This window comes from Peromyscus maniculatus, chromosome 10 (assembly GCF_049852395.1).
Source record: "Peromyscus maniculatus bairdii isolate BWxNUB_F1_BW_parent chromosome 10, HU_Pman_BW_mat_3.1, whole genome shotgun sequence".
Lineage (NCBI taxonomy): Eukaryota > Metazoa > Chordata > Mammalia > Rodentia > Cricetidae > Peromyscus > Peromyscus maniculatus.
The window spans coordinates 68,906,370-68,927,251 of record NC_134861.1 but is presented as its reverse complement, the minus strand read 5'-3'; the positions used below and the strand labels follow the sequence as shown (position 1 = coordinate 68,927,251).

The 20,882-nt window shown below is 45.3% G+C and overlaps 1 protein-coding gene across 9 annotated transcripts in view; it reads right to left on the bottom strand.

Annotated features, from left to right (window-relative positions):
- The window catches only part of Spata18 (spermatogenesis associated 18), a 32,589-nt gene extending 15,404 nt beyond the window's left edge, over nt 1–17,185 (bottom strand). For 6 of the 9 annotated variants that reach the window (XR_013042950.1, XR_006061547.2, XR_013042952.1 and 3 more), the window contains exons 1-4: nt 16,727–17,180; nt 9,113–9,218; nt 8,739–8,854; nt 7,350–7,459 (exon numbers count right to left, since the gene is read on the bottom strand). Coding sequence is in view for 2 of the 9 variants with exons in the window: in XM_006979703.4 (XP_006979765.1) it covers nt 7,350–7,459; nt 8,739–8,854; nt 9,113–9,218; nt 16,727–16,813 (419 nt within the window). In the remaining 7 variants the exon portion in view is untranslated. Of the gene's footprint in view, nt 1–7,338; nt 7,460–8,738; nt 8,855–9,112; nt 9,219–16,726 lie in introns of all 9 variants that reach the window. The other 3 variants (XM_015998328.3, XM_076546447.1, XM_042257523.2) reach the window with 3 other exon arrangements.
- Nucleotides 17,186–20,882: the final 3,697 nt, after the last annotated feature.

The following is a 20,882-nucleotide window of genomic DNA, read 5'->3' as shown; positions in this document are numbered from 1 at the left end:
CTACTGCGCACCGCATTTCCCAGATATACAGTGAGAGTGAGCGGTGGATCATAAAGACGGAAAAATGTGCAGTTTGCTGAAGAACCATGTGAACCTGGACAAGGCTGCAGACAGAAGTGTGCGGTTTAGTGTGGGGGGGGGCGGGACTTGGACCCAGTTCAAGTTGAAGACCAGGCAGGTAAAGATTAAACACATGAGCACCATTAAAGAGAAACTTGGAATGTTGCACGGGAATGATACAAAAGTTGCATAGAGGACAAGATCCCAACCAACAATGGTTCCTGGGTATGTTAATGCTAATTCATTTGAGAGGAGAATGTTTGACAAGATAGGGCCTTCAAGGTACCCCACGGAGAAACAGCTGGATAAGAAAGTATTTTCCTGGCTTCAGCTGAGAAATCACACAGGTTGCTGCACTATGGTCCAAGGGTGCTGGGCGGCATCTCAAGGTGGTGGGAGAACTTTTGCATTAGCCATAAGGTACTGGTTTTACAGGCATGCAAGATGCAAGGATGGAGGAGGCATGGAGATAAGATACAAAGGATCCAGAAAACGAATGAGAGCAGGTGGTGTGTATCAAGCAAGGTTGGTTAGCCTGTGTGAAGTCACCTAGTGCACTGTGCACAAAACTGTGAGAGTGCTCCTTATGTTTCAGTGAAGACCCCAGAACATTACCCCTAAAGCCACTGGAGCCTTGATAATTCCACAAAGACACACACCCCCAATGCCACACGTGGAGCCTCGGGATGTGGTTTTGAATTGCTAGGTCGGTCTTGCTCTGCTCTGCTCCCTCTTTTCTGTGCTTCATTTCATACCTTTAAGGAATTAATATGTTTACTGTGTCACTGTATATTAAACATGCAGAACTTACTTTTTTGTTTTATATGGGCTACTGGGGTTCCTTGAATCTCAGAGAAGACTTTGAACTTGGGCTCCTGAACAGTTCTAGAACTCTTAAGACTTCGGGAACTCCTAGAGATGAACTAAATGTATTCTGCACTTTGAGATCTGCCTGAGGCTGTAGGAGCCAGGATATACTATTATGGTTTAAAGCGGTGTGCTTGGGTGTCAGGCTGACTACAGTTGCTTTTTAAAATTCTCTTTTTATAGCATGTGTCCTCATGCATGCCACAGTGCACATGTGGAGGTCAAAAGACAGCTTGTGAGAGTCATTTCTGTCCTTCCAGGCATGGAACTTAGGTCATCAGGCTTGACAGAAAACATCCTTTAACCACTGAACTATCTTGACAGCCTCATGACAGTTGACCCTGATGTCAACTTAATAGACCAAGAAGCATCTAAGGTATCCGTGAGGCACTCCTTTAGGATCTTGTCTGAAAAGGTGCTTCCATGGAGGATTAACTGAGAGAGAAAGACATTCTCTAATATGGGCAGCGACATCAGATGCTTCTGAGGGAACTAGGAAAAGGAAGAAAATCAGCACAATACCAATATTCCCCTTTCTCTTCAATCTCCCAAGATGTGAGCAAGCAGCCTCCTGACGCCACAGGCAGGAGCTGGTCCTGCTACCATGGGTTTCCTGCCACAGTGGACTACATGGCCTGAACCGCCTTGCCTCCTTTATATTGCTTTTAGATATTTGGTCACAGCATTGAGAAAAGTAGTTCATACACCTATCTCATGGCTTTGTGTACCTGCTTTTCACTACCTACTAAGCACAATTTTCCAAATACCTTCATCAAAATTAGTATCCAGGACCCTCTTAACTTGGATCAAGACACGCCATCGTCATCTTTCTCTGACTAGAGAATTTAAATTTAGTGAGTGGAGGTGAGATGGACAACACTGGATGAAGGCCCCAACGGGACTGCCCTGGTACGGGGAGAGATCGCAGGTTCCCAAAGGGTCCATGACATCTGTGACTTGCCTTTCATGATATATCTAGGCTGTCTCATCACAGTAGTCCTGAGTCTATAGAGTATGAGCCTTTTAGTGAAAAAAATAATAGAGGGTAAAACATTGAGATCCTGTTGTGGTTTGAATCTTCAATGTGTGCCCAGAACTCAAGTGTGGTAGGCTTGGTGTCTGGTTGTAAATGCTAATGGGAGCAAATGGGACCTGCTTGGAAGATACAAGACACTGGAGCAGGGCCTTCAAGGGGACCCAAAGACTGTCCCTTCTCTCTTCACCACCCAGCCAGTATGAAGCTAGGCGTTTTACCTCACTGTGCACTCCCTGCCATGATATTCTGCCTCAACTGTCCCAAAGTGAAGAGACCCAGAGACCATGATCTCTGAAACCTTGAGCCAAAACAGTCATTTCTCCTTTTAAGTTCTAGATCTCAGGTATTTTGTCACAGCACTGGAAATCTGACAAATGCAGATCTTCACATCTAGAGGATGAAGCAGACTGGGAAATAAGGGGATGAAGAATCCCTACCAACCTCACATAACTAGGCGGTCAGTCACTACCTACACCGTGACCCCATGTCCACCTCCCACCGCGCCACGCTACATGCCGCCGGACACACCTTCATGCTCAGCGCCCCCTCTTCCACTGAGTGCCATTCACATTTATCTCCTCTTCATACCACAAGCTACAAACTATATCATTCCTCTTTACCCTCAGCCCTTAAAGCAGTGCTTGACACACGGATCTTTGTGAAAGATGAAACATGATATGAATGAATAAATCTACAGTCTAAAAGAGTGCTGGAGTAGACATGACTTAATATGGTTGTTGCAAGTTGAAAGGAAATTAGTTTGTTCTAATAAAATTTGAATCTATTACAGATTTTTAAAGGTAAATGTGGAAAAATGAGGTTTTTTTAAATCAAGAGACAACTGAAGAAAATCAACAGTAGCAAAAAAAAATGGAAAGAACAAGACAAGAGGAAAGGTACAGACAGAGATGAGGAAGGACTTCCCCTCCTTGCACACAGCATGAGCGTGTATATGAACGAGTACACACATGCCAACACAGGACTAATTTCACACATGAAGAATAGGTAAGAGCTAGAGATACAGTTCTAAACTGGAAACTGTTTTAGTCAGGTTAAAATATACTTTATTTAAATGTTTTGTGATGGGTTGATTTGATTCTCTGAGCAAATTTCTGATACAGGACACACAGACTCCATCATTTGGGAGATCTTAAATTAAAGCACAATAAGAGCCAAACAGGTGTTAAACAAAACTAACCAAAATAAGGACATGGCAGCAAGTGTCTCCATGTGAGCATGAAGGCCTCTGGAAGGAAAACAAGTCACTAAGTAATAAAGTAAATGGGACACATGACATGAAAGGGTAGGTAGGTGTTGTGGACACTAGTCTTACAAATTTCTATCCTTGAAGCATTTTCCAAAGAAAAACCTTTTTATAAAAAATACGCATTCACCAATGTGGTGGTATGAATAAGAGAGGCCCCCATAGGCTCGTATATTTGAATGCTTAGTCATGAGGGAGTGGCACTACTTAGAAGGATTAGGAAGTGTGGCAGTTTGGAGTAGGTGTGACCTTCATTGAGAAAGTGTGTCACTGGGGTTGGGCTTTGAGGTTTTAAAAGCCCAAGCCAGACCCAATGTCTCTCTCTTCCTGCTGCCTGCAAATCTGGATATAGAACTCTCAGCTACTTCTCCAGCAACATGTCTGCCTGCACACTGCCATGCTTCCCACCATGATGACTGTAGTAGAATATTTTAAGGTGTGTTACTTTTGTTTATGTTGCATATGTTTAACTCTATGAAGCTGTATCAATGTGCCTGTCTAAAACACCTGATGATCTAATAACTGAACAGTCAATAGCAAGGCAGGAGAAGGGATAGGTAGGGCTGCCAGGCAGAGAGTGTAAAGAGAGGGAGAAATCTGGGAGAAGGGAGAGAAAAAGGAGAGAAGAGATCTAGAAGGAACCAGCCACCCAGCTACACAGTGAGCCACAGAATAAAAGTAAGATTTATAGATGATAGAGAGAGACATCACAGGAATAGAGAGAAACCTGGTGCTAGAGAAGTTGCCAGGAATCCCTAAGGATGACCCCAGCCTGGGCTACTAGCAATAGTGGAGAGGATGCCTGAACTGAACTGGCTTGCCCCAGAGATCAGACCGGTGAATACCCTAAAGGTCATCACAGAACTTTTCTCCAAAGACTGATGGAAGCAGATGCAGAAATCCACAATCAATCACTAGACAGAGCTCCAGAAGTTCAATCAAAGAGAGAGAAGAGGGATTCTATGAGCAAGTGCATTAGGATCATGATGGAGAGAAATGCAGGGATGACCAAACCAAACTAGAGGAAACTCAGTGAAAATCGGTTCAATGGCTGTGGAGCCTACATGGGACTGCACTAGGCCCTCTGCATGCCGAGACAATTGTGAAGCTTGATCTGCTTGTGGGGAGGCCTGGCAATAGGATCAGAATTCATCTGGTGCATGAGCAGCCTTTGTGGAGCTCACTACCTATGATGGGACACCTCCTGCAGCCTTGAGGCAGGCGGAAGGGCTTGGACTTGCCTCTATTGAATGTGCCTCCCCATGGGAGGCCTTGCCTTCTTGTGGGTAGGTTGGGAGGAAGAGGTTGGGGGGTGGGCAGGAGGAAGGAAGAGGGGGATCTTTGATTGGTGTGTAAAATGAATGAAAAAATTCTTAATGAAAAAAAAGAAACACTTTAAAAAATAAAATAAAATAAAAAGAAGTTAGAGAATGGGAAAAGCCCAGAGACAAAAGGTAGATGGAATAAGTTAAGGAAAGCTGTCAAGAAACTAAGCCAAGCTAAGGTTGGGCATTCATAAGTAATAAAAAGCCTCTGTGTGTGATTTATTTGGGAGCTGGGTGGCGGGCCCTCCAAAAAAAAAGGGGGTGGAGGAAAAAAAAAACAACTAATGGCACCCAACATGGGGCTTGAATATCCATCTAGAGCTAAGAAAGCTGAACAACAGATGATAATGGACTAAACCTCTGAAACTGTAAGCAAACACCAATTAAATGCTTTCATTGATAAGTGTTGCAATGGTCGTGGTCTCGTCACAGCAAGAGAACACTGGCTAAGACAACCAAGATTCCTGGTCCTTATCATCCCTTAAGACCCATGTGACACACAAAAGGAAGCAGGAAATTCTGGCCCCATCTGTGCTGGCAGACATCAAAATCCAACAAATTCTCAAAGCTTTCCCTTATAACTAGAGAAACCAGAGAGTCCTCACCTCCTCCCTTGAAAGCTAATGTTCCAGGAAACTGAACCAGATAAACCCTGACTCAGAACCCACCGGCCTAAGATACTAGTGCCCAGAGGGAACCAAGGCCAGCAAAGACCACAGGACAGTGCAAGGCCTCAAGTGACTCCCCTTTGGGATGCCTAAGAATAGAGCCAGGAAAGAACCCCACAAGAAGCAAATCAACTGGAAAGGGAAATGGCTCTTGGAATTTAGTAGACACTTTACACAAAGAAGTCTATGAAAAGCGAGGTACGCTCACCAAGAAGTGGTGAACAGAAAGATCAGCTAGCATGGGCTGAAACACATTAGAGTCTTTTAGAGGAACTCGGTGTTTGTGTGTGTACATTTGGCTACTGCTGCTCTGTAACTGCTGCATAGGTGTATGTAGAGGTACAAGCACACAGTGTGTCTGGAGAAAAGTATGTCAAAATGTTGACATTGGGAGCCAACATGACTTCCACCTTTACATTTCTATCTCGATGTATTTGAGAAAGAAAACTGTATTGTTCTTATTATCAAGCAAAACAGAAGATTTTCCATGTAGGGATTAAAAAAGAAAATTCCACTGGAGAACAAGACAGAGTCACAAACTGTTCCATCCCTGACTTCCTCACTGTCCTGTCCATAGTAAGAATGGTATGGGTGATGGAGGTTGAGTTGTTGTTGTTTGTTTGCTTGCTTGCTTTTTTTTTTTTTTTTTTTTTTTTTGGTTTTTCGAGACAGGGTTTCTCTGTGTAGCTTTGCGCCTTTCCTGGAACTCGCTTTGGAGACCAGGCTGGCCTCGAACTCACAGAGATCCGCATGCCTCTGCCTCCCGAGTGCTGGGATTAAAGGCATGCGCCACCACCGCCCGGCGCTTGCTTGCTTTTAATTAAGCATGTTGAATGATGTCCCATATAAATTGCCTACCTTCCTCAAGTTCAGATCCAAAGCCTGAAATTTCTTTGCAGTGATTGCTTAACCTGACTACTATTCCTGTTGCCTGAAGTTGTCTAACCTTTCAATATATACATATTAAATTTAACACATATATAACATATATTATTAGTATAATATATTATATATGACATATGTAATAGCTAGTTATTTCAATATCTTGACTAAGTTTGCAATTATCTTAGTAAGATATAAATGCTTCCCTAAAAAAGGATAATAGATAGATACTGTAGGTCTGGACAGCATCTAGAAGGTAAGTCACATGTGTCGTGGCATATGCCTTTATGCCATTAATCCTATCTCTCTGGAGGCAGAGGTAGGTGGATCTCTGTCAGTTCCAGACCAGCCATGGTCTACATCTTGAGAAAGAAAGAAAGAGAGAGAGAGGGAGGGAGGGAGGGAGGGAGGGAGGGAGGGAGGGAGGAAGGAAGGAAGGAAGGAAGGAAGGAAGGAAGGAAGGAAGGAAGGAAGGAAGGAAGGAAGGAAGACCATTGGAACATAAGCCTCTGGGCATGCCTATGAGGGATTATCTAGGTTAGGGTAGTTGAAGCCGGAAGCAGCAGCCTAACCTGCCAGACTGAACAGAAAGGGAAAAGAGTCAAACCTAGCATGCATCACTCTCTGCCCCTTGACTAGATGCAATGTGAGCAGCTGCTCGTGATTCAGCCTCTATGCCTTCTCCTCCATGATGGAATCTATTTCCTCAAAATAAACCCTTTGTCCCTTAAACTGCCTCTTATTAGATCCTCTGTCTCAGCACCAAGAACAGTAACTAATACAGGTGCCCTGCTCTACCTCTTATTCTCAGTTTCCCTCTTCAGCTCATCTCTCACCCCTCTTCATCCTTCTTCTTCTACACATTCTCTGATGACTAATGGATTGTTAGCTAATGCTCTTTATTTCAAATATGAGCTGTTGAGGGAGCAACAGAGCCAGAGGTGAAAAACCAAGGGTCATAGAATGTAGATATGCAGGCCCCAAATCAGTCACTAAGTTCCCCTGTACCTTCTACTCCTCCTCCTTTTCCCTCCCCCTCTCCTCCTCCCTTACACACACACACACACACACACACACACACACACACACACACAGAGAGAGAGAGAGAGAGAGAGAGAGAGAGAGAGAGAGAGAGATTTGCAAATCCCTACATTTTTCATGACCCATTATTCTCTTTCCAAACTTAAAAAGTAATTAACTTTAGAACAATTCTGCTTGAAAAAAAAGATAACTTGCATTCCTCTTACTCGTCTTGAACCTGGTTTTGTTGGCGGTCTGGGCTGAAGTCACTATCTACTGGCTGTTGGTCCTGTTCCCGTACATTACGGTCTTTGTTTCTATCTCTAAAATACGTGACCTGGAAAGAAAAAAAAAGTAATATGGACATGGAAAATAATAAGGACAGATGACAAAAACATTGTGCTAAGCAAAAGAAGCCACACACAAAAGAGCGTGACTCTACACCAGGAGCCCTTAATCCCAGACGACGGAAACCAGAATAGCAGCGACTCTGAAGGTAGCACAAGCAAGCTGCGAGGGTGGTGATGGTTGGTGTGTCGGTGCAGGAATGAATTTTGTGTGTTTGTTCCTGGTTTAAAACTCCTCTGCTGTGGGCTTCACTGTAAATTTTACAATATAAATTACAACTTGATTTTAAGGGAAGACTTTAAAACATCATCCTACATTGTCTCTACTAATCCTAACCTGAATAACACCCACAGGAAGTAAAACTCTAACCAGCATATATCCTCAAAGAACATTAATGGCAAGTGTCATCTCTAGCTAGAGAGAGAGTTCTTACCGGGTGCTAGGCTCTCTGCAAAGCTGTTATTTTTTTATATATATATATATATATACCTACTACATTTTAAAAATCAGGATCCTACCATTAAATTAGAAAACTTATTGTCCCCGTGTGACCAATAAGTATATGAAAACAAAAGCTTACAGCTTCCCTAGGGTCTGCAGAGAATACAGGTTTCTGTCCAGTTTGGTTCTCACCTAAGCAGAAATCCTTCAGCTGCCGTTTCCTGCTCAAAACAGCCCACTCTAACTATGACCATTCTTATAAGGAATCTATGCAAAGACATTTAAATGTTTGGAAGTAAAACTACTGGCTGCCATGGTATATAATATGGCTACACTGTGTCCCTTAAGAGTACATAGATTGGAAGCTTGGGCCCTGGTGTGTCCAAGTGACAGGGAGGGACCTGATGGGAGAAGCCGTTAGAGCATGGAAAACCAGAAGACCCTGGCTAGTTCTCCAGAGAGTTATGATGAAGGAGCAAGCTTGGCTCCTGCCCATGTTCTGGCTTCCTATCCGGCCGTGTGATGTAAGATAATCCCCTTCCATATGCCCACCAACGTAATGCTGTCTCCTGCGGGATCCCCACTGGAGTCTGCACCATAGTGTTTGGGCTTTCAAATCCTAAAAGTGTAAAGTATATATACTTATTTGTTTATTAGTTGTGGCAACAGGATGCCTTATATGGTACATCCTGTCTTTCCAGGTTGGGTTCCAACTGTCTAGACGCCGACACTGATTTGTGGAAGTTAAGTAAGGACACTCTTTGCTTAATTTTCCTATCTTGGAAGCTCCAATTTTATTATGCTGCATCATCCTGGAGCATCCTTACCTGCAGAGAGGGGTCCTTGTTCTCCGTAAGTTTCGACACATTTACAGAACTGAAAGAAGTCTCCAGCAAAGGCAGAAGGCGACCCTTGATTGTTTCCACACCCTCATTATGTCCTCCTAAGAGAATATACAAGGTAGATCAGCAGGACTGGGGAAAGATCTTAGCCAGAGGACACACACACACACACATACACATTACATACACACATACATACACACACATTACATACACACACACACACACAAATTATATATATATATATATATATATATATATATATATATATATAGAGAGAGAGAGAGAGAGAGAGAGAGAGAGAGAGAGAGAACGGGAAAGGGGAGGGCAGGAGGGTGGGAGGCAGAAGCTGCTCTCACCTTCTTGGGCTGTCACTGTGAGGATCCCAAAGAGCTGTGCTTGTACTTTGGCGACTTCTTCGATGAGCCCGATGCAACAATTTAGATTTTCATCACAGGTGTTGGTCTGTAATGTCAAAACAGAAGACATCCGGTCAGTTCCCACTTTCAGGAACCCACTGCAGATAGACATGAGCCTGTGTGATCCAGGGGCTACCAGGCTCTGACAGAGATTGCTGGGTACACCCAAAATCTATCCCTCTGGACACACAGCTGGGATTGAGCCGTTTGACCTAGGTGACCCTGTGATTGAGTTTAAGTCATAGTCTGGGAAGTGGTATACACCATGACCAGGCCTGGCAGAGAAAATCTCTTGGGCAATCCTATGAAATCCCTAAGAGGAAAGGGGAGTATGGAGCCACAAGACCCCCAAAGCTGTTGACTTGATCAACACTGGCACTCAAATGACAAATGGCTGAGGAAGCTGTTGTGTGGGTGTTTAAGCCATTGAAGTTTAAGGGGCTGCTTTCACAGGAATTGACTCTACTCAGTAGAATCCAGAAAGGGGGGGAAAATCCCCTTATGAACTGAAGAGACTATTTACACCCCCAATACACATTGCTGCCTCATTTATCCGCTTTAACATTCATCCTGTACATACAATTCAGTTTTGAACATTCTATGCGCCCAGTTTACAACCCCTTTAACGGCAGGGAGGGCTTGTGCTGGGTACAGGATACAGGGTGGGGGAGCCAGACAAAAGGAGGCCTGTGTCCACTGGGTAGATGACGGGAGGGAAAGAGGGAGGGAGAACAGAGGGAGGGAGGGGGGAGGGAGGGAGGGAGGGAGGGAGGAAGGGAGGGAGGGAGGGAGGATGAGAAGCATCAAGTCCACTGAAGAGTGGCTGTCTGGAAATATTGGGGAAGGTTCTAAAGCCTGAGAAGAAATTCAGTCAGCTAGGTGGTTTTCGGGAAAGAGATGGCCCTCCTGGATGTGGAACCCTTTCGGATGAGAATGGAACACCAGAAGGTCACGTGGGCCTCTTGCCTTTTATTCTGCTTTGGTCATTATTTAACGTTCATAGCTAAACCTTGAACTGATTCCAACACTGAAAGAAGGTGCAGAACTATGAACAAGCAATAAATCCCATGGGTGTAAACTACATAGATGTCGGGACTATGCACGAGTTACCCAACCTTGCTGACTAGGCCCATTTCCCATCTCATACTGTGGGAATGATAATATCATGCAAAGTGTTAAGAAAAAGAACCTAAGCCAACTACCCAGCCCTTCAAGAAACAGAAGGCTTAGGAATCAGGGCTTAGGAATCAGGGAGCTCTGGGTTCAAATCCCATTCTCAACTAGTTAGATAAATTCTTTTATGAAAGACATTTAAATGAGATGCTCTGTGTCCTCAGATTTAGGAAGCAATTGACTTTTTGAGCTAACTCAAGCACGGATTCTAAATTAGAAGTGTGTCTGTGGTTTTCCACTGCCTACTTCTACACCTTGTCAGGTATCCTAAGGAGCATTTGTGTAGACAACACAAATAGCCAAACAGGCTATCTCAAGGCATGTCACAGCACAAAGCACTGCACATGATGCTTGAGTTATAATAGGATCACATTACCTGACTAGCCCCATCATCTGATAAATGGAGAAAAGATAGGAACTAAATGTACTCTGTCCAGAGCGCAGTTTCCAGATTCATTCATTCATAAGTCCCGGACTTCCTAGTCTACACAGGGCCTTGGATTGGCACAGCCCCCATGCCAAAGCTGCTTCTAAATGAAACGTTTTGACTGTTATGGAAGAGCTCAGCTGGGGAAGAAGGAGAATGAGAAGGAAACGGTCTGTAAATGACCATCCCAGACTACATCAAGTGTTCCGTGTGGGAAGTAAGCGAGAGGCTGAACAAAACAAGCTCCAGGTAGGGGTGGGGGAGAGAGCCGGGGAGGGGAGATGAAGGGGAGAGAAGAGAAGAGGAAGTGGGGAGAGGGGAAGGTATTTCAAGAGAAGGACCCATAAGCAGCAACAGCAGGCACATCTGGAGAATGTGCCTCCTTCATCCAAAGCACATCTGGAGAATGTGCCTCCTTCATCCAAAGACCCAAAGGAAAGCCTCAACCTGCCACAAGAAGGGTTCTGGCTTGATTCACGGGTGACACCAACAGAGCAAGCAAGGTCAGGTCAGTTGACAAGGTCACGGGTGCTCCTCACTTTACAGAACTCTTTTTAGGACAGAGATTCTGGAGGAGAGGTAGAAGGTGTAGGAGGGTGACTGCAGGGGTGAGGGGTGGTAGAAGAGTAAGTCTGAAGGGGAGTGGATGAAGGATGTGGATATCCCAAGGGTCCCCATCATTAATCACCCCTACATCAGCCAAGATCCCATTGAGGTCAGCATTACCTAAGGGTAATGAGTTTGGGCATGGGCTGTTCAGGGTGCCTGCAGGACCCTCGGATGGAAATAGAAGTGTCTAATAAGAATCTCTAGCTGAGCCTCTGCTCCCTCCAGCACTGTGCTAAGACACTTTACATAGACTACCCTGCAGGATGAGCCTCAAAACAATCCTATGCATTGGCTACCTTAACTACAGGAGACTCACCAATGCAGGAAAGAAAAGATAGGTCATTTGAAGAAAGGATGGTTGAGCTGGGCTCTACACGGCTTCCCACAACCTCAGCATGTGAGACATGCTTTACACCACAACACTAACAAAAACAGGTAGAGTCCGGAGCGCTAAACAGAGGCAGGAACGTGTGTGTGTGTGTGTGTGTGTGTGTGTGTGTGTGTGTGTGTGTGTGTGTGTGTGTGTGTGTGTGGTGGCTTTGGATGGGAGAGAGTGGAAGTCCACAGAGATGAGATCATGGTGATGAGACAGGATGGGCAGAGGGCTCAGAGCCCACTTCCTAAGTGGGCTGAGGAAGAAGGGGGCAGTTAGTAAAGAACAAAATGGTGGCAACAAAATGAAAGAAAAGAAAAAGAAAGATGAAGGAGCAAGAAGGCAAAGTGGAGGGCGGCTCCAAGAAAGCAAGAGCGGGTTTCTATGATGCTGCAGTGTGCTTACTTTTTAGCTACCTGACAATCAGACTGGAGCCACAGAACTACGGTTATATGGCATCTCTGTTACTAACAGCCATACACAAGATAGTAGTTCCATCGCATCATTCAGCTTGGGTAAGTATACACTATGATACTCACACAACCACAGAACTGCCCAAGGATGCCTTTCTGAAAAGATACATCCATCATTAAGTGATACGCAACCATGCTTCTGGCAAAGGGATGATGGATAAGACTGATATGTCATTTTAGAGCAGTACAAGTTTGCTTCCTTCCCCTGCAGCTCTTCCAGGTGGCATGATAGGACACCAGCTACGTTCTCCCGAGGGGAACTGAACCAGAGATGGAGAGCTGCCCTGGGACTTTTTAAAAGTATCCTTCCCATTGAGATCTTGAGATCCACTGGTTTGTTCATTCCTGCAGCTTGACCTGGCGGTAAAGAGATGAAGAGGAGGATAAAGTTCTCTCTAAGTTTACCGCTTGGATTACACCCTGAAGAACGTGTTAGTCCATTGACTGAGGAGCGGTTCCAATGGTCAGTGAGTGTTTGAATACACCCCAGCAACACCGACAGACCTCTACTTCAATCACAAACACTATTCTAAACAAAACAGAATACACACCTCAGTGAGGTCTCCTTTTTATATGTTGATATTTAATACCATGTTTTCAACTACAAGTATAGAAATCCTTAATGTAGGAGAAGAGTGATACAGAAAGATCTCTTCTTATATTACCAGCTCTTGCCATTAGCCTCACTCACATATTAAATAACCGATCTTTCTAGGGGCTGGGATTCCACTGACGGAATCCTTGCTTGGCATGCACACATCCCTAATTCTAGCCCTATTAGCCTGTAAACTTGGCATGATGGCTCACATATGTAATCCCAGGACACGGGAGGTAAAGGCAGGAAGAGTAGGAATTCAAGTTCATCTCTAGCTACAAAATCAAGTTTGAGGCCAGCCTGGGCTATATGAGACCCTTTTCTGTTAAAAAGAACAAAAAAATAAAATTTCTGAATTGTAATGTCCTGGTATCTCTTAGTTTACTTTAAAAGAACAATTGCACGCCTGTAATCTCAGCACTCAAGAGGCTGAGGCAGAGCGATTGCAAGTTAGAAGCTAACCTGGCTGAAATGTAACAAGACCCAGATTCAAAAAAAAAAATATGTCATCTACCATATCTTAGGGATAGACTATAAAGGATAGCATATTTACCATTTGCTGCTCTAATTACAGCACACACACCTTTAGAATCAAGGCTAAGCACATCTGACTCAAGTCAACTCCTTAATCCATAGGACTTTGAGGGGCAATGGAAGTATCCCAGAGGGAGGAGGGATTCAGTCTGGGACAGACCTACTGAAGGCAGTGTAACATAAGGTGCCTTTCTTGTCTCCAAATGACATGTCCAATGAGTAATTGTCATCAATATTCATCTCTGCATATAAAGTGATTCTTACCCTTTACAGAATTAGCCGATAAAACTAGACAGCTGTTGCCCCATGAATTTCAGGTATTTAAACAGTGGGCTCTCACATAAACCTTAAGGGGTGTTCTTGGTGTCTTTCATCTTGTCTGCTAAATATGCCAGTTTGATTCATTCATACATTCTCTTGCCTTAAGTATCACTTAGCCTCAAACCCTCTTTCTAGAGATTTCAATTTCCCCATCACAAGACAGCTAGAGCAACCAGTATAAAACCTGATTCCAAGTGGTCCCCTTCCTGCAGTGTGCTTTCAGAGTCTCCTTCTGGCCCTCAAGCAAAGGCTGAACTCCCAAACACACCCATCACAGCTCTATGACATCTGCCTCCAACCCTCGACCTATTCAGTCTCATCTCATTGCCATCCCCCACGCTGAGCTAATCCTGGCCCCACCAGCTCCACCCTACTTCTTGCACATAGAGTTTCCTCTAGCCTTCTTTCTCTTCTGCAGATGGAGGCTCCTCATCAAGGCACAGCTCCATTAGGCATGGCGTGATGGCTCAGCATTTAAGAGCACTGGCTGCTTTTCTGAGGACCCTGGTTCAATTCTCAGCATGCCCATGGTGTATGTACCACCATGATTATCTGTAACTCTGGTTTCACAGGACCTGGTGCCCTCTTCTGGTCTCTTCAAGCATCCTTTTCCTGGAAATTTTTTATAACACTTTATGACATTTATGTCTGGATAGAAGGTGCAACTGAGTCTCAGCACACATGTGGAGGTCAGAAGACAACGTGTGGAAGTCAGTCTTCTCCTTCTATCATGTGGGTCCTGGGGATGGAACTCAGGTCAAGGCTTGGTAGCAGGTGACTCGACCTAATGAGCCATTTCCTCGGCCCTAAATAACATTGTGTTTGAATCCACAAGGAGTAATTGCTTCCATGACCCAGAAGATTCCTAGATGCTTTAAGATTAAAAATAAACCAAAATTTTCAATTTTTTTTGTTTGGTTGTGGTTTTTTGATTTTGGTTTTGGTTTGGTTTTCTCTGTGTAACAGTTCTGGCCGTCTTGGAACTTACTCTGTAGACCAGGTTGGCCTCGAACTCACAGAGATCCATCCACCTGCCTCTGCCTCCCAAGTGCTGGGGTTAAAGGGGTGAGTCACCACCACCCAGTTAAACCAACATTTTTAAGGGCTTTGGGGCTTAGATTGATATTTTTAAAGACCATCAGCTGTCCATTTGGAAACTGAGGAGGTACTATCTGTGGATAGTGTATAGCTCAGGCATCCTCTGAACAAGCTTCAGCGTGAATCAACCTCTAATAGAGATTTCATCACCCTGCCCCACACACAGTCTAAAACCTAGCCATCGGTTTTGTTTGAAATTTTGTTTGATATTTTTCAGACCATCGTTGACTGTAGGTAACTGAAATTGAGGAAGGAGAAACCGTGGTTGAAGGGAAGCTGGATCACAGTGAGTCCTTGTTAACACACAGTTACCAGGCTGGGGGTGCAAGTGTAGCACTGGCCAAATGAAGGTGGAGATGAGGATGAAAGAGAAGGAACCCACAGGAAGGAAATCAAGGAACGCTAAATCGGGTGTTAGTCCAAAAAATCATTAGTTGGAAGAAAATTTAAATTATGTACTGTGTTTAGGTTAATATAAGCCATTTATTCATTTTCTTTTAAAATAACTTTCCCCCCCAGGGGGTGGTTTTAGTTGTAAAGGATTATGCATGACTTGTTTGTTAAAGTTAATCTTAACTAAGCCAATGTGGATACAATCAGCAAAATCAACCTTCCAAAGCAAATACAATTGACAGCTTTTTGATAAATGTAGTTTCCTACAACTAGCATTTTAACAATTAGAGTTTGCTGTAGTGAATATTTATCTTAAGGTTTAAGTCAAAATTCCCCAGTACTAATAAAAACAACTTTGGGGGTTACAGGAACATGCTTAGCAACTGACACAAATCCAAACTACACATAACAAAATATGGAATACATTCACATATAAATTCAGAAACCAGTCCATCTAGATTTTAAAAATCTGAGATCTAGAAAGTAACTTTTTGTTTGTTTCGGTTTGGTTTTTTGTTTGTTTGTTTTTGTTTGTTCTTTGTTTTGTTTTGTTGAGACAGGGTTTCTCCGTGTAGTTTTGGTGCCTGTCCTGGATCTCACTCACTCTGTAGACCAGGCTGGCCTCGAACTCATAGAGATCCACCTGGCTCTGCCTCCTGAATGCTGAGATTAAAGGCGTGCGCCACCCTGGCTAGAAAGTAACTTTACATATTATTATTATTATTTAATTAGTATTTAATAATAATTAAAATCCCAACCATGGAGCAGATGGAAGTACTGAGACCCAGAGTAGCTGGGAAACATTACTTGGCTATTTGTAGCCACATTCAGACCTAGAACTCGGGCCAACCTGAATTCCCAGCTCACATCTCTCCCTGCTGACTGCTCTGTGTGCTGGGTAAAACCCAGAGCCTCCTGTTCCCAGCACTTCCATCGAATGTGAGGCATGCTGCTGTTGGAGTCGGGGTGGAATGGGATTAATGAAATTGGGAGTGTGTTTCTGGGTGTGACAGAATGCTGGTGACACAGTAATTTCTTGGTAACACCTCCTGGAAGCCGCTCTGATACCTTCCTAACTACCATGTTGACCAGCAAGCAAAAGGTGTAACTTTTACAAGTACCCCTTTTCCTATAATAAATAACTCCCGGGTATAGGTTTAGAAAAGTTCACTCTGATATGATCCTGAGTGTCCTGAAAAGTGAGAACCTTGTGGAAAGGCAGGCAGTGGGAAGGGTACAGTAGAAAATAACTCCAAAGCAGGAAGACAGAATGGAGGGGGGGGAGGGGCGGCTGGCAGCCCGACTCTGCTCTTCTGTTGCTAGGGCCTCCAGCGTCCATGGTTACCGAACACCGATTAGCGCTCTGCCGCCTCGGGAGTCACCCCACCCCGGCTGAGAGGTTCCAATAGACAGGGGGCTTCCTTCTTTGGTCGGGGTAGAAGTCTGAGATTCCCGTTTAGGGTCTCAAAAGCGGTGGCTTTGCGAACACCAGCCCCGGCCGAGGTTGTGCGGGGAAACTTAGGCAGGGCGAGCCCTGGGGTCTCCCACCCCGACTCACGTCGTAGTCCTTCATCCAGTAGGTGACTTTATCCTGGAGGGCCTGAAAAGATTCGCTTTTGGCCAGCTTCTTCAAGTTGTCTGCCATCGCGTGCTTTCCCACGCGTCCGACTCCGGGAGACCGAGTTAGTAGAAGGGACGAGGGGGTGGCCTGGGCAGGACGGTGGGGTGCTGTGGCCGCAGGGGTGTTATCTTCTGCTCAGGCTCAGAACGCAGCTGGAGTATCCATCCTCCCCCTCGGGTCGGACCTGGCAGGGTTCGGGAAGCCGAGGGGGGAGGCGCCCTGAGCCGCAGGCGTCACGTCTTATCCACTGCCCGGCGCGCTGTTCTAGCTCCCCCGCCGCCGCCCGCCAGCCAGGCCATAAATAACCCGTCGATTATTAAACAAACCTTGACGTGGCGGCCGGCTGCCAGGGACCCGGGGCTCGCGTCGCAGCAACGCCCCGCCCCGCCCCAGCCCAGCTCGCGCCCAGACTGGGGACCTTGGGGGAGCTGCCGAGACCGCGACCTCCCCACCCCTCACCCCCTCGCGATGGCTCTGGCGGCCCAGGGCGAGGGTACCGAAGCGGTCGGACCTCCGGGTTGTGCGAGCCGCTGGAGGACGTCCAGACCCCGGGCCGGGGGTTGGAGGAGGGGTGGTAGGGGAGGGCAGGGGTAGGGGGAGCTGCTGCCAGACCCTGAGCTGGGCTAGGCCTGCCGGAGACTGGGTGACCGCAGGACACCTAACCTGCGGCGGCACCCGATACTGGGCGACCGACAGTGCGTGCCTAGGAAAGCAGGTTAACTCCGTGGAAATCTTGAATAGACTTCCTTGACCCTTCCTTTATTCCTCCACCTCTCAAGCCTTTAATTCTCCGTTTGCCTGGGTGAAACTGGGGCTAAAACGTCCGTCCTTACTGCTTACATCTTTGGCTTTGTCAAAGCTGGACCCACTCGGTGGGTCTAAGTCCATAGATCCGTACTCTATAGAATGACACACACAGCTACACGGTGAGATAGATGCTCGCCCTAACTTCCAGGTCTTCCTCAGCATGGATAGGTGTAAGCCCTTAGCCAACCTGTGTGCTGTGTGGGAAACTAGCTTTCGCTCTACTTGATATGAAGTTGCTTTTCAAACAGTCTCCGCAGTGATACGATTTCCCCGGTTGGCAAGGGGTTTGTCAACCAAGCGCGAGGATCCCCAGTACACACGTTAAGGGGGGCGGGGGGGCAATGAGACAGGAGACTCCCTGCCTGGGACTGCTGGCCAATTAGTCTAGATAATCACTGAACTCCGGATTCAGGGAGAGACCCTGTCTCAAAAAATAAGGTGAAGAGATCGAAATTTTCACACACACACACACACACACACACACACACACACACACACACACACACACCAGAATTTACTCGCATATGCTAAGACACTTTGTCCTCCTTGTCCATTTTAGTCAGCATTGCTAACCCAAGTGGTCTTTGTTCTTACATCAGGAACTTAATTTTGCCCTTTATGCTTTCTACTTAAACCGGGGTGGGGGTAGGGATGGGGGGACCTCCCACAAAGTAAGAACCAGCTGGTTCAGATGGAAGCTGAAGGCAGGTTCCTCCTCTAGGAAGCAATAAAGTCAGGGTTTCCTGTGGAGTGCCAATACAATACCAGTGTGCATTCTCTCTGGGCAGACCAGAATTATTTTCCTGTACGATGGATCCTTCATGTCCAGTTTGCCTAAGGTACCAAAAACGAACAAACTACAAGAACTGTAATTTATTGAAATTTTATCACTATGATACCTAAATAAATATTTACAATAAATTTAAATACAGAATAGAAGAGAAAAATGAGACAGGTATATTGTTTTGGCCCAAATACCCCCCCCCCCAATCCCAACCAAGGTGTCTGTTATACTTCAACACAGAGGGGATCCTTGCCATCAACTTTTTCAGTACCACTTGCTCAGTGAAAGAGCAGATACATGGTGCTGTGGCCATGGCCGTTGAAGGGGAGGGCTCAGCACACACTGAGACACCATAGAGAGAGGAGCAAGGTCTGATCAGCCTTGGCAGATACCCGTCATCCGCTCAGAAGAATGACATGGTACAGCATGAAGGCAGGGCCTCGGATGGGTGGTATGGAAATGGATCCTTTTCACGCATCGAATAGCATTTACTGGATTTCGATGACAACCCACCCATCTGTCTCGTGTATAAGGTGAAGTCAGACTGGCTTCCTGCTCTCTGGGATCTCACAATCTGCAAGAGACAGACACAACTGTAGTTCAGTGTGTAAAGCACTAACAGGACATCTATACAGCTATGGACATAGTGATTCTCCCTTCCCTTGTCTCCTCCCCTGTCTTTTTGGAAGAAGGTGACATTTAGAACCAGCTCTGGAAGGATGGAGGAGTCCACCAGAGACAGGAAAGTGGATGCAGAGAAATAAAAGCTGCAAGGGTAAGAAATGTAGAGTCCACTGTGACTACAGAGCCAGAGACAAGCCGAGAATAGTCCTGGGTTTGGCTATGATGAGCCGTTTGTAGCAAGAGGTTAATGTTTATTTCATAGGCAATGGGAAGGCAGCCAGAATTGTAATTGGATCTCTTCTTATACACCATGTGGGAGGTCCTATAGGGGGTGGGATGGGACTCAGGAAGGGCACTTGGAAAGCACATGTGATGGAAATGTGGTCCTTCTCTGGGGTATTGTATGGTGGGTGTTAAAGCAAGATCTATGACAGAGATACCATTTTTTATAGTCAATGAAAAAGACCAGTATTCAGTCATCTGGATTAATGGGCATTTATTGTGTATTTGGTTCCTACAGTGATCAGGACTTGGAGTAATATGTAATGACAAACTGCACCCAGTTTTTAAGGAGCACACAATCTGCTTAGGAGATAACTATGTTCAAAGCAAAATTACATAAGAAAATATTAAATATAGTTGGGCAGTGGTGACACACGCCTTTAATCCCAGCACTTGGGAGGCAGAGCCAGGTGGATCTCTGTGAATTCCAGGCCAGCCTGGTCTACAGAGCGAGATCCAGGACAGGCACCAAAACTACACAGAGAAACCCTGTATATATATTTTATATATATAAAATATAAGGGGTGTGTGTCATAGTGAACTGGTATAACATCAGTTAAAACAAGACTGCTGGGAGACATTGCCAAGCACATAGCACCCTCCAAATATTTCAGAGGGGTTAAAAGCTTCAAAATAATAGCATTAGAAATCGCTCACATTATGCTTGTGGTTGAATAAATGAATTGGCTCTCTTTTTTAAAACGACAAATGGGGGTGGGACTGGAGCGAGAGCTCAGAGGTTAACATCTTTGACTGCTCTTGCAGAGGGCCTGAGCTCAGGTCCCTGTGCGCATTGGGTGGCTCATAACTGTAACTCCAGTCCCAGGGTCTCACACCCTCTTCTGATCCCTGCCAGTACCAGGCATGCAGGTAGTGCCTATCGGTATCTGCAGGCAAAACATTCAAACACATGAAATATCAAATCTTAAAAAACAAGACACATTGGCAAGGAAAACAAGTGGATGTCCTGTTAGCAATGGGGAATCCAGGGTAAGTAGACCTTCAGACAGCCAAGGGGCATCTGACTTCGGAAAAATCCATTATCAAAGCACCTGCGTGGGGACAGGTTAGGAAAAGCAAGATGGGGCTTCTTATCTAACTCGGAATGTCAGGCATCTCTGGACGACATTTAATAAGTTTCATTATTGTGTGTGATTGAGACATAGGCCTTCAGCACTGCAAACTGAAACCCCACACAAGATTAAAAACAGAGTGCCTCATACTACTGACTTGAGCCTCAAACGGCTCCCAAAAGAATGTGATATTTGATGGGTTCTGGGGTGGGGGGGAGGATACAAAGGAATATGTCGAGAGAAAGGAAAAGACCTTCTGAGCACAATGAAAGATGCACAGGATCCCAGAACCAGTCAAAGGCTGTGTTGTCAACATTGATAAACAGGACGAGAGCCAAGATATCGCACAGACACTGCTAATTCCCAAAGGGTTGTATTTATGGACTTCCTGCCTAAAATGTAGGTACGTTAGGGAGATCGAGCCGGGTGGTTTCAGCCCTTGGGGAAGAAGACATGAGCAGGTAAATGACCACACAGGTGCAGCTCTTACCCCATATCAGACATGAGAAAGGAAAAAGGTTAG